Source organism: Periplaneta americana, chromosome 11, assembly GCF_040183065.1.
Source record: "Periplaneta americana isolate PAMFEO1 chromosome 11, P.americana_PAMFEO1_priV1, whole genome shotgun sequence".
NCBI classification, from domain to species: Eukaryota; Metazoa; Arthropoda; class Insecta; order Blattodea; family Blattidae; genus Periplaneta; species Periplaneta americana.
Genome location: NC_091127.1, coordinates 47726667 through 47741411, shown reverse-complemented (window position 1 = coordinate 47741411; position 14745 = coordinate 47726667). Strand labels below are relative to the sequence as shown.

At 33.8% G+C, this 14745-nt stretch overlaps 1 protein-coding gene across 4 annotated transcripts in view; it reads left to right on the top strand.

Annotated features, from left to right (window-relative positions):
* The window catches only part of Ten-a (tenascin accessory), a 386430-nt gene that overhangs the window by 346243 nt on the left and 25442 nt on the right, over positions 1–14745 (top strand). For all 4 annotated transcript variants that reach the window (XM_069839392.1, XM_069839393.1, XM_069839390.1 and 1 more), the window contains 6 exons: positions 260–453; positions 2606–2890; positions 5324–5516; positions 7611–7772; positions 9431–9659; positions 12049–12308. In XM_069839392.1, the coding sequence (XP_069695493.1) occupies positions 260–453; positions 2606–2890; positions 5324–5516; positions 7611–7772; positions 9431–9659; positions 12049–12308 (1323 nt within the window). The remainder of the gene's footprint in view (positions 1–259; positions 454–2605; positions 2891–5323; positions 5517–7610; positions 7773–9430; positions 9660–12048; positions 12309–14745) is intronic.

Here is a 14745-nt window from a genome sequence, read left to right as displayed (position 1 = left end):
TTATTATAGAGCATTCATCATGATAAAAATATAGCTTTTATTATTATTATTATTATTATTATTATTATTATTATTATTATTATTATTATTATTATTATTATTATTGCAATATTATGTCTTTTTCTAATTTGCAGTAAGCCATTAAATATTAAAGTCATTGCCCTACTCTATCGTTAAAAAATATTTCTATGTAGACCTATTGCTGTATATACGTTAAGATTGCTTGTTTCTTGATATAATACATATTTCTTCCTTGCAGCTGGATGGCGAAGGAGAGGAAGGCTTGAAAGCAACTGGAACAGTGCTTGGTTCTGTTCTGGCTCTTGCATTCAGTCCCACAGGTGACCTGTTCATTGCAGAGAGTGATTCTAGGAAAGTGAATGCTATTCGAGTGGTGGACTCAGCAGGAAGAATATCTGACTTTGCTGGACGACCACGTGATAAACCATACAGGTTAGGATTAATGTTCAGGAACTTTTATGCACTATTTTCTGGTGTATAAGACGCACATCTTTTCTTTGAAATTGAGTCTGGAAAAGAGGGTAGGTATATTTTATACACCGCTACTAAGTTTGTGGTTGTGTCAAAGCTTTACACGATGATGTGATAGCTGAGACTATGGTTGAATCATTTAAGAAGTGTGGTATTAATAATGTACTGAATGATACAGATCACAATAATTCTTTGCATAGATTCTGATTTAGAAGAGGTTTCAAGAAACTCTTCATTTAGCTCGGGTAATGAGTGGGTTTTGACGAAGAAGATTAAAAAATATTATTTCCTAGTTAGATTAGGTATTTTATTAAAGCAGACAAACGTATTACTTTGTATTTGAAATACTCTAAATTCTTTATAATATTTAGTGACAAATTTTTTCCCCCTAAAAAATGTGTACAAAGTGGAGGGTATCTTGTATGCTCGTGCGTCTTATATGCCAGCAAATACAGTAGTTAATGTTAATGACAATAATAAACTACCGGTATTGTATCCTATATAAAAAAAACACAACGAATATATCAGAAAGAAGTTGAATATACTTACATATTATTGACAGTGACTGCTTGGGGATTTCAGTCACAAAGGTTGTTATGAGAAATCAGAATTTTAAATTAAACAATTTGGAATTTTAGAAACAAAGAGCATATAAAGAAAGATTATACACTTATCTTATTAATTTCAATTGACACTCTATTCACATCTGTCCAGTGAATTTATGAACATGTTAATTGATACTTTATATTCGTTGTAATTGACTCATACACATGTGCTTCCAAATAAACTATAAATATTTGAATTGACACTTCAGATCCATCACTATCCGCTCGACATTCTTCCTGCACATGTGCCTAGAGTCAGCTATAGGAAATGATGGTGGCTTTAGTTGTGGTACCATCATGTTTAAGAGAGCAGTTGAAGACATCGGCCAAGTTCGCGATAGTATTGTGTGTTGTCTAATTGAATGATATGCGAAAAATTACAGCTCAAAAAATAATAAACTTCCTCGTATGTAATCGTGAAAGCTTTGTAACTATTCAACAGTTCATAGCATAAATACGTGCAAAAAAAATTACTTTTCTATTCCATTGGCAAGTCTATCATGTTATCAAAAAGGAGCGCAATAAAAATTTTTAATAGCATCCCTATGGATATAAAAAATCAAACTCAAAACATAAGATTATTTAGGGCCAAATTAAAGAAGTACCTAATTTCTCATGTTATATTTTTCGTATTATTATGGTAATTTTTTTTTTTTGTTGATTTTAACAATTATACTTTATTGCATTCTGTAGGTGAATTTATGACATTCAACAACGCTTCATGAATATTTCTGTCTTTTATTAAGTATTGATACTAAACCTTTGTGTAGTACCATTAGAGTATATTGTAAAATTCTTCTATATATATTTCAACTAGACTGTGACTATAATTAATACTTTATAGTACAGTGCAGGTACTATTTAGATTTTTCTTTTTTTGACATGTTTATATTCTAGCTGTGAAGCAATGTACGAAATACCATGGAATGTAAATAAATACAATACAATTCCATACCCTCTCACTTTGAGAGAGGAACATAGGTTAAGGGTGTTTGAGAATAACGTGCTTAGGAAAATATTTGGGGCTAAGAGGGATGAAGTTACAGGAGAATGGAGAAAGTTACACAATACAGAACTGCACGCATTGTATTCTTCACCTGACATAATTAGGAACATTAAATCCAGACGTTTGAGATGAGCAGGGCATGTAGCACGTATGGGTGAATCCAGAAGTACATATAGAGTGTTAGTTGTGAGGCCGGAGGGAAAAAGACCTTTATGGAGGCCGAGACGTAGATGGAAAGATAATATTAAAATGGATTTGAAGGAGGTGGGATATGATGATAGAGACTGGATTAATCTTGCTCAGGATAGGGACCAATGGCGGGCTTATGTGAGGGCGGCAATGAACCTCCAGGTTCCTTAAAAGCCAGTAAGTAAGTACAATTCCATACCTATACTGGTATTACTGAAGTAGCAGTACGGTAACTTCTTGTAGACTTCAGCAGTAAATAAGAAGCTTTTTCCGTACTGATTGATGTAACATTTCGATTTATTTACTATTGCAGACCTACAAATTGTGACTGCAGCGGCAATGCAACTGTATCAATATCTGGTCCTGGTGGTCCATGTGTATGTGTTGCTATTGGCACAACACCTGAAGATCTCATAGCAACAGACCACAGCTCTACTTCTTCTAAAGAGACTATGTTGTCATCCAACGCTCAATTTACATCTATTTCTGCTCTCACTGTGTCTCCTGATGGTGTTTTGAACGTAGCTGACCAAGGCAGTCTGCATATCCTTGCTCTGGAGCACTATCTTCCTACTCATGATGAAAATGGCGAGTTCAGGTATGTAAATATGTAAACATTATGATAGTTTAAGGGGAGAGGATGGTATTTTTTTAAACTTTTTTCCTATTTCGTGTAAATTATTAATTTTTTGTATGTACAGAGCTCATAGCTGTGGCAACTCAACCAAATAAAAATATTTTGAAAAAAAAATTATTTGGGGCCCAAAATTTGAAAAAAATATACCCAATGCAGGATTGTACTAAAACCGATATATCTAAACCGTTTTTAAAGATAGATTCAAACAGTTTTTGCAATGTATTTGCAAAAGTATGTTCTACAAGCTGTCTGTAACAGAATTTTGATATTAGTCCCTAAGTTTGTAAAATAAACAATTAAAATTTAGTAACAATTTTCTGATTTCCTTTCTTGCAAACAAACGGACGTATTTTTAAAATGAAATCAATTAACAAAATTCTGTTACAGAGAAAAGTTTCCTAATAGTCTAAAGAATGTGTGTTCTAAATTTCTTGCGTGTATCTTTAATAGTTCAGAAATTATATCCATTTTGTCTGGCAATGTAGCAAAAAAAATTAAGTTACTGGAAACCAATAAAAGCAGGCGTGTGATTTAAAAATCCATAGTGCAGGAAGTTTAAAAATGACGTCTCAACATCCTATAAGGGCACAAATACCCACAAAATGTTATGCAATGCATTCCACATATATCAAAGGGTATTTTAAAGAAAAAACATTTTTTTGAAAATTTAATTTACCGGAAACAACAATAAAAGTGGGCGAGTGATTTAAAAGTCCATAATGCAGGAAGTTTAAAAATGGCAATCCACACATATCACAGAGTATTTTAAAGATTTTTTTTTAGTCATTTTTCATCAAAAATACCATCCTCTCCCCTTAAGGTAGTCATGTTCTGTTGACTTATGTGATGGTAGAGTGGAACGCCCATCCCGAGAAAACTTCGTAGTAGAGAGTGGAGTGAGACGGTCTGCATAGAAATGCTCGGTACTTTTAAGCTTGCAAGTATTTTAGCGTCTGTTTTGGCATCTCAATTTTTCCATTGGGAAAATAGAGACATTTGTCAGTGATGTCAAAGAAAGAGTGCATGAACGACGTTCGATCCTTCGCGTGCTTATGTGCTGGAGTAGAATTCCGTAAACACAGAAACGAGCAAGACACAGGGGCGGACAAAGTGAAAATGATCTGGTGTCCAGATGTAATAATTCGTTACACATTTGTTCATACATTTTTATTAAATTCAATTATCTCTATCTGATAGCTGAATAATTTATATTTGCTTTACAATAATAATAATAATAATAATAATAATAATAATAATATTTATTTGTCAGAAACCAGTGTACAAGGCCTGGATATGACGTCGTCAGGTTCGATAGTATACACACGCACACATACACTCACACATGCACAAACAAACTTAGCACAAATAAATATAGACAAGTAAACAAATAATTATAAGCAAATAAACAAACGCTGAGAAATAAACAAAACAAACACTGAGAGATAAACAGAGTATGCTGTAGGTTAACACATTTATATAAAGACAAAAGGTATAATTAAAATACAAAGAGACAAATTAAAATATAAAGAAAGGGTTACATTTCTAAAATACAATATTTACATCACACTCCATGAATTCACTCACTGAATAGAAAGGTCTGTTCAGCAACCAACTATGTATGCAGGACTTAAACCCATTTATTGTTAACTTTCTCGCCTCCAATGGTAGCTTATTAAATATATTTATGTCATTAAAAAAGCAGGTATTTGAGCTCACACTCAATCTGCACCTTGTGTAATCTAATTTATCTTTATTTCTAGTGTTAAAGGAATGTATATCTGATCTAGTCTGATAAAAATCTATGCTGAATCTAAGGGATATCAAGGTTCTGTAAATGAATAGATTGTAAATTGACATTACTTTTAACTCTGGAAATAGTGGTCTACATGATTCCTTGGTATTTTTATTGAATATTACCCTCAGTGCTCTTTTTTGTAGTAATAAGATGCTATTGACTCCTGTTGCACTTCCCCATATATGAATTCCATAGTTAATGTGAGATTCAAACAGTGCAAAATATACCTGTCTGAGAGTTTCTGTTGAAACCAATGGCCTTAATTTCCTAAAAACAAAAATTACCCTCGACAATTTAGTACATATACTTTCTATGTGTTTGTGCCATCCTGATTTTGAATCCAAATAAAAACCTAACAGTTTAACATAAGATATTTCATTATCTAGTGTGTTGGGGAGGCCATATAATAGTCAACCAAGGTTAGTTTTGTAGACTATTATAGCCGAATACTGCTTTACTATTAATTTAACATATATAATGATTTCTGAATATTCTTGGTTATTAGAATTACTATGTTTTGTAATGGCGAAAACAGGGAAAATTAACATTTAAAAATAAAGTTTCACCAGAATCGTTCAGTTTGTTGTTCTTTGTTCCAGAATTCCTTACCCACCAACTCGAGAAGTTTATGTGTTCAATCGTTATGGCCAGCACATTGCGACGCGGGACCTAACATCTGGTAAAACTCGATACTCGTTTCTGTACAGCAAAAATACTAGCTTTGGAAAGCTCTCAACTGTTACAGACAGCTCAGGGAACAAAGTTCTATTTCTACGGGATTACAGCAATGTGGTAAGTTTGCAAACTCCAGAACATTCTTAAAACCTTTCTAGTGTAAACAAATAAGAAGACTTTAATACGACATTCCTGTTTTGTATCAAAGAAACTAGGAGAAAAATAAGATTTTATTTTTGACACTCCCATTAGGTATTGAGATGTTTTGGTTTCAATGCTTCATCATTAAAATATTTCAATGTCTGGAAAGCTTTTATAGGAAGAGATTCTTCTTTGTCATTCTACAGTCTCTCTCTCTCTCCTTTCTACATGTACTAATTTTCACTTGTAGTATTTGTGATAAAATCATTTAACATGTAATTAATAAAATTAATATTGTTAATACAATTAAACAAATTACGATAAAATTTTTGCATATGATTAGGGTCTATATCACGTTAGATAATATTGGAATAATGATGTACAGTCCGCATCACCATTTTTGGCGTGTAAAATAAGTAATGGGAACGTTAAGTGCGAGTGTTTTACATTTGCCGCAGTCAGTCTGACAGCTGTGTTTGGCAAATGGTTAATGTGACGTGTATAGGAAGTGGTACTATTTTCAGCTGCACTAGCAACATCCTCACAAACTGGGCACTACATATTTAGGACACACGCCAAAAACGCTGGTGTCAGCTGTAACATTTAGAGGAATTTTGTATCCGATACTGTATATTCTGTAATTTTATTTCCATAATAACAGTTTAATTTAATATTTCTTTTATTTCCCATTATTTTCAGCATTATTTCACAGTAATAACTGCTTCACTGTGTTAACATTATAAATTCGAAATTATGTAGTCAGTTAGGTAATTTAAATCAGAATTTATAATATTAACACAGTGAAACAGTTATTACAGATATTACTTGTTCAATAATGTTCATCAGTGAATACAAGTGTTAAAAGAGTGTATCCAAGAATGAAGAATTATTTCATTCTATTTTAATTTTATTTATTTTGATTCCCTATCATTAGGATTGCACGTTTTAATGATTTATTAAATTATGTTCATCTGGAAATCTTATTCTGAAAGATGCAAGCCTACCAGACTTGTCAGATTTCAAGAGACAATTTTAGTTTTAAGAGTTACGTGCTGTGTTCCTTTTAATCCATTCATGGATGCTGAATGTTCCGTATTTTGAAACATATGCTTCAACGATTTAAATGGTTGTAAATTGAATATTAGTTGTGTTAAAATTTTCAGGGTTATAGATAATACTATGTATGTCAACAGTATGTCAAATTTTACCAACTTATTTTTAGTCAACTTTTAAGTATGGTCCTACTAGAATATTATGGATTTATTAATTTGTCCTACAGAATAATCTCTGTAATGTTGACAATTAATATTTGAGGAGAAAAATTCGTTCCGGCGCCAGGGATCGAACCTGGGTCCTTGGTTCTACATAGGTAGACATAGGCTGTATGGACCTTTTTAAGTCATATTAAATGGAAACTTGTAGAAGAATATGTCTGGAAGTGACAATGATACATTTTATCCAACAAATGAATATATAAAATGAAAATTCGTGTATTGAAGCCTTCGTAGTTGTTTATATTTTTTTGAAGACGAAACATTTACACCTCATTGAATGTTTAAATATTTCCGTCTCTTATTCCGATCTGATATCTGGCAACTCTGCAAGGATGTGTTATTTATAACACTTCTTATCTGGTATTAAATTTATTTGAAAATTTGTTATAATGAAGCAGTGAAGATTCATGTAGTAATGTTAATTAACTTTGCATAATGAGAATTTAAAAATATTAACTAACAAAATGCATGCGTGCGTGTGTATGTGTGTGCGTGCATGCAGGGCCGATTAGCTCAGTTGGTAGAGCAACTGGCTACGGACTGTAAGATCTTGGGTTCAATCCCAGGTGGTAACAGGATTTTTCTCGTCTCCAAAACTTCCAAAAGACCAGATTTACTCAAAAGGTAAAAAGTGATATATAAATTGTCGTCCCCAGATTATTTCCAAATATTTTCTACTAGTTATTTATTACATTTTTTTTCTGTTTTATTATTCCTGCTATGTGTCGTGTAAAATTGTAATACAAAATAGGGTATAAAAATGTAAGGAAAAATAGAAATCATCTCTTTGATACAGGTGAGCACCATTGAGAACACCCAAGACCATAAATCAGACCTGAAGATCTCTGGTGTGGGCTTCCTTGTCAAGTTCTCAGAGAAAGGCAAGTCGGAGATTGAACTGGACTATGACAGCACCACTGGACTACTCACAAGTCGAGCAGATTCTAGAGGAGGCGGCGTAAGTTACTTTGATTTAAACATAAGTTATCTATTCATGGCATTAATTCTATGTTTTTTGTACCAAGGACGATGCTAGAACTGTGTTACGTCTTATTCCTCTTTAGGGAGACTATAAATGTTCTTAAACAGTGGCTAATTCTGGCCATAGAAGTCAGGCATGCTCTCAGTGGAGTTGGATGGTTGGTGCGATTAATGTGTGTACTTATTCTATTAAGGACTTTTTTTAGCCTTCCATTAGTTGGACATATTGCTATAACATGGAATCAGTGAGACGCGGGATTTCCACCTAAGAAAATTATGACATCACATTGACAATGGACAAATATTATGTTATAAGCGAGATTTGAATCCATGACGGTAGAATCTACATAACGTTAAAACAGCATATGTCCTAACTGCAAAGTCATCATTAGTGTATACAGAATGAATCGTAAATAATGCCAAAAAAATTAATACAATTTTGCTTGTTTTTGCTTTTTTTTTTTTTTTCGAGGAAAAAAATTACTTTAGATGGAACATTTCATAGCGTATTTTGGGAAAGCTGCTGATTAATTCCCAATATACTGAATCAATTTAAGAGAGCAGTGTATTATGATAGTAAATGATAGAAAAAATTTTGCTTTATTCATTAAATGTGCAGAAATTTTATCTGAACAAATGTAAATTTTCATTCTGAAAAGAAATTTTAAAATGTTACATTTGTTTGGATCATATTTTTGCATATTTAAAGCACAAAACTGAAATTCTTTCAAGCAATTTTATTATCATAATACCCTCTTCTCTTATATTGACTGAGAATATTGGAAATAAATCAATGGCTTTCCCAAAACATGCTATGAAATGTTTCATATAAAACAATTTTTATCTCGAAAAGGAAGCAAAAGCGGGCAAAATTGCATTAAACTTTTTTGTTTGAAATATCTCAAGGAATATCCCCCTCGAAATAATGACATTACATACGGTTCACCATGTATAAATAACTAAATAATTAAAAATAAATAAATCCATGGAAAAACGTAAACTGATACTGAAAGAAGAAACTTATTCATTATATTGTTTACTTAAAATAGCTTCCTCCTGCATTTACACACTCCACATTCCATCATGAAGTAGCTGGATGAAATGGCGTAAGGCAGTACCTGGAATTCTGTTCAGTACTCTCGTTACAGCCTTTTGAATGTTGTCTGCATCATTAAAATAATGCCTTTCAGTGGTGCTTTGATTTCTGGGAGCAAAAAAGAAGTCGTACAATAAGTCCAGTGAATTTTGTGGATAAAACAGCTCACAGACTTTTTTGTTGGTCACAAACTTCTTAACAATAAGAACCCTATAGCTTGATGTTATGTAACAACCAACTTTCCTCTTCTCGATTCCAAGGCCATACATGACGGCTTCTCTGAAGCAAACGTTTCAAAATGTTCAGATAGTAGGCGGCGGTAACTGTCTGGCCATTGGATGCGAAATCTTTGTGTACAATTCCCTTACTATCATAAAAAAACCTATTAATATTATTTTGATATTTTTATCTTTCTTGGCGAACTTTCTTGGTTTGGGAATACAAACTCAACCGAGCTCCGCTGTATTTTTAATAGCCAGTAACGCTATCATTCTATTTTGTGAGCTGTAGAATATATTATACGTTTGTTTTTATTTCAGGGCGGTGAAACATACATGTACCGCTATGGTCAAGCTGGCCGTTTGGAGTCCATCATTCTGCCTACAGGCGAGACATTGAGTCTCTCATCTCACCTAACAGCAGATGACAGCTTGGCTGTTCAAGTGTCAACACCGGTTCAGTCCTTATCTGTATCCGTACCTGAACAACCAGCTGTCACCACACTGAGAATGGAAGGACGAGGTGCTCGTAGGCTATCCATCAGGGAAGGTTGGTACTCCACAGCAATGGTCTTATTTATTCTATAAATATTTCGGTAAGAAAGAATGTGAATTTTCTAAGTGCAGTCGATATCGAGACAAGTTATACCATTTTGTATTTTGAAAGATGTTTGGTATAACAGTAGCTGTTATGCTAGTGAGGAAGAGATGCAAGATGGAACAGGAGTCGCTATGGAAACCTGAACAGTCACTGCCATGTCCACTTAATTAACCCTTAAGTCGTCACGCGGGGTGTTGTGAACACCCCAGTCAGATATTAGGGAACTCGTAACTTCATATTTCGCAAGCTTGTACTTCTGAAACTTTCAATACTGTACCTTTATTGGAATTGGTAAGGCAACAATAACCGTAAACATTTTTGAAATCGGAATTCGCATATTCGAGATAATAATGATTTAAGTTGATGGGGGTGGTTAAGCGTGACTGCTTAAGGGTTAAAATGTAGGAGAAATTAAGAAGAACAGGATGTCCATTGTTGACTAGCGTAGAACATCAATGGCTAACTGGTGGACTGCGGACCATATTCCAGCCCTTGGAATCTGAAGTTTACTGAAATAGTCACATTTGTAAGGAAACACGTTTCGATTTCTGTTGAACTGCAGAATAATCTCGAAAAAGTTGAATCATCGAGAAACTCTGTTTTTTTTTTTTTTTTTTTTTTTTTTTGGTCAATACCACTCAATATCTAAGTGTCCTAAATTCGTAATTGCAGGGCAAGAAGCTGACAGTAAGTTAAATGGTCGATTTTGTTAGCAGCTTCAGTAAAAATCTAGAATTAGGTATTTATGATGAAGAATGAGTGGAACGGAGAAAAAAATTCTCTCCGGCACCGGAATTTGAACCCAGGTTTTCAGTTCTACGTGCTGACGCTCTATCCACTAAGCCACACCGGATTTCCTCTCATTTTAAATTCCACCCCTTACAGTCGGTTCCCTCTAGTGGCCAACCCTCCTGCACTGCGTCACAGATGTGTGACAGTGGTACAATGTACACACAGTGTGGGAATCCGGTGTGGCTTAGTGGCTAGAGCGTCAGCATGTAGAGCTGAAAACCTGGGTTCAAATCCCAATGCCGGAGAGAATTTTTTTCTCCGTTCCACTCATTCTTCATCATAATATGATGACGCAGAATTTCTGCATGGAAATATTATATGTACTTCGGTACATCGTAATATAGAATTATTTAGTTCTGCATTAGAGAAAAATAATCTGCTACACTTTCGTTGTTGTCGCAAACTCTCTGAGAAAAGAGCATGGAATTTGGAAAATATAATTAAATTAATAAAGAGTTGACTTCAGAGTTTGACCGATGTTTTCAAGATTTCGAAAGCTTTAGCCCTGATATTTCTTTATTCAATAATCTGTTTAACAATATTTCATATGTAGAGTAAAAATACTAAAAAAAGATCAAGAGAAAAATCTTTAAAGTCGATTTCGAACAAATTGCTGTTTTAGATATTTAAAAAAAAAATATAGTATTATATACAGAGTGAACCGTAAGTAATGTCATTAATTGCAGGAGGTTATTCTTTGAGATATTTCAAACGAAAAAGTTTAATTCGATCTTCTTCGTTTTTGCTTCCTTTCCGAGATAAAAATTGTTTCATGTGAATTATTTCATAGCATGTTTTGAAAAAGCCATTGATTCAATTCCCAATATGCTCGGTCCATTTAAGAGAACATTGTATTATAATAATACATGATTGATAGAATTTTAGTTTTGTCCTTTAAATGTGCAGAAATTTAATCCGAACAATAGTAACATTTTAAAATTCCTTTTCAGAACGAAAATTTATATTTGTCCAGATCAAATTTCTGCACATTTAAAGGACAAAACTAAAATTCTTTCAATCATTAATATACTATCATAATACACTGCTTCCTTAAATTGGTGTAACATATTGGGAATTAAATCAATGGCTTTCCCAATACACGCCATGAAATGTTTAATATAAAACAATTTTTATCTCGAAAAGGGAGCAAAAACGAGCAAAATTGTATTAAATCTTTTTGTTTCAAATGTCTTAAAGAATAATCCCATGAAATTAATTACATTACTTACGGCCCACTTGGTAGCCTATATTTTTTAAATAATGTAACTCATATGCATACACTTTGAAAGAACTAATTCATAGATGTAAAATATGAACAAAATCTACTAACTGATTTAGGAGGAAATGCTTCACATAGGCAAACTGACAATTAGACAGGTCGGCAGGTGGTATACTAAAGAAAAAGCAAGGGTACGTACAGAAAATGTATACCTGTGTCCATGAAAATTTTGAAATAGATATTTTTCAGTATCATAAAGCAATACTTTATTTTAATTTTATAACACGTGAGTTGAAGTCACTGATATTGTATCATGTATTGTTACAGATTCTGCAGTAAGTGAGGCATCTAGCTTCCGCAATGGCTCGTTTGCTGTGCACTGGTCGTGGGGTGGACATCTGCAGAGTCAGGCTGTGGCACGGCACCCATTGCTGGAATTGAGCTTGCCTGTGGAGGCAGAGATGCTTCCCATGTGGAGCGAACAGATACTCACTCTAGGGGATGGCCTGAGTAACCATATGCACTGGACCTATAGTCTGGTCGGTGATGTCAGGGCTACAGAACAGACTCTGCATCGAGAATTATGGGTATAGTATCACGTTCATTATACACAGTTATAAACAGTTGAACAGTTGACTTCGCCTCTACTAAACACTTCAAGTAGAATTCTGTAGAAAATAGGTAATAGATAAGTGCGATAACAAGAAAGATGGCGTTTGGGTAAAGGGAAATAAGTCATAAAAATGATCCATTCTGAATCTTGCGTACACTACTTTTAACACTTGAATATAAGTAATTGATTAACTAGCGGACTTACTCGTGTTAATTATGTAAGTCTGTGCAGCTTACAGCTATTTCGGTGCTTCATCACACCATCCTCAGAGCCTACTAGATCTCGGCGTCATCTCGTACTTATCTGGTTGTTGTGTGGGTGCGTTTGATTGTTGAAAAGTGGAGTCAAATAGTGTGTGTTTACTGAAATTGATCTGTGTGTTGAGAATTTGATCGGGGTGTGTTTTAGTGTGTTTGTATATTTCGTATTGTTCTAGTGTGTTGATCACGCCGATCACATAACCAATGCTAACCATACATACAGTAACATAAATGCGGACATGGAAATCCTACACATACAACCCAAGAACCAAAAACTCAACACACTAGAACAATACGAAATATACAAACACACTAAAACACACCCCGATCAAATTCTCAACACACAGATCAATTTCAGTACACACACACACACACACACACTATTTGACTCCACTTTTCAACAATCAAACGCACCCACACAACAGGCAGAGAAGTACGAGATGACGCCGAGATCTAGTAGGCTCTGAGGATGGTGTGATGAAGCACCGAAACAGCTGTAAGCCGCACTGACTTACATAATTAACACGAGTAAGTTCGCTAGTTAATCAATTACTCATAAAAAAGAGTTTTGAGATAAATGAAAATTAAACTTCGGAATCTCATTGCAAATAATTTTCTACGCAAATGAAATGCCTCCTCTTGCCCTTCGTCCTCCTCTTTCTTTACTTCTGTGGCCGGAAGGAAAAAGGTCTTAAGTCAATTTTTGTGAAAATTAGATTTTTATATATTCTGAAAACGGAAATCTCTACAATCTGATACTGGTAAAACAGTTAAAGTCAAATAAGACTCCTGACTGGATTTATAGTGTTTTACCAAATGTCCTAAGCACTTTTTTAATCGAGCATACACAGAATAAAGGACTTAAGAATATTTAATACTTTATTCCTTACAAACATCACATGTTTACTTTCCGTGCTTCCCTATTAAAAAGGTCTAACTTGTATTTTAGCTATTTTATCACATACCGATGCCCTTTCCTTTTAAAACTTTAAGCACCAGGTAAACAGTCCTATATTGTTTAAGACCTACTTTTCATTCCTAATAATTCACTTTTCCCATTTATTTTGACATGAAAAAGGTCTTATGTTTAAATGGTCTCTTCTTCTCAGTTTGGGTTGTAGTCTTAAAAGGGCTTAAGTGCGGCTATTTTTGGAAATAATCAAGAAAATTATTAAATGAGCAACATTACCTATTTTAAAAGAAATATAAACAAATATTATCCAGGAAAAACCTCTTAATTAAAAGAACTCTATAATTGACACCAATTTCAATCTTTCTACTGCTCTTCTGAAAACTATAAAATTTTTACTTAAGACCTTTTCCTTCTGGCCACAGACTTGTTCTTCCTCTTCATCATAAAAACGTCACCTTCTTGTTTTTCTTGTTCTTCTTCATTTCTTCCTTTGATTTTCCTCCTCCTTTTCCTCTTGTTCTATTTAATTCTTCTTCTCCTTCTCTTTCTCTTCAGCCATTTTCTGTCCTTCTTTCTCCCTTCCTTCTCATTCTTTTACTTTTCGTACTTCTTGTCTTCCTCCTTTACCACTTTCTTCTCATTTTCTCGCTTTCCTTTTCTTCCTTTTCATCATCTTCTTATTCATTTGATTTTGCTCTTTTTTTCCTTTTCTGATTATTTCCTCCTGTCATATTTCCTATCACAATGTCGATCTCCGTCTGTTCAGGTTAAATACAAACCATATAAACGGTACACGGGAATAATGATCAAGGTCCATTTTAGAAAGTTTCGAGAAAAACGAATTTTAAAGTTTAAGCACTTAATACTTTGTTATGTGTGTATTTAATACAAATTGACGTAGTGGAAATTCAAGAACGATTATTTCTTATTACTAGCTAGACCACATGATAGTACTTCCTTTCCACTATAAGATGGCATTATTAACTCAATTTCGATTTTTGATGGACCTTGATCGTTTTTCCCGTGTACCCTTCATATATTATCATTTTCTATTTCTTCCTTTGTCTCATTTTCGTTTATATATATAAACTGTATAATACAAAGTGTGCGTGAGCATTCATTTCTTGGCTGTGAAATTTAAAATTGATCCTCATGAATACTGTACGAGACAAAATTACCGGTACAGTTTCTTTCTAGACACCCCCAAATGCCACACAACTGTTGGATTAAAACACAGC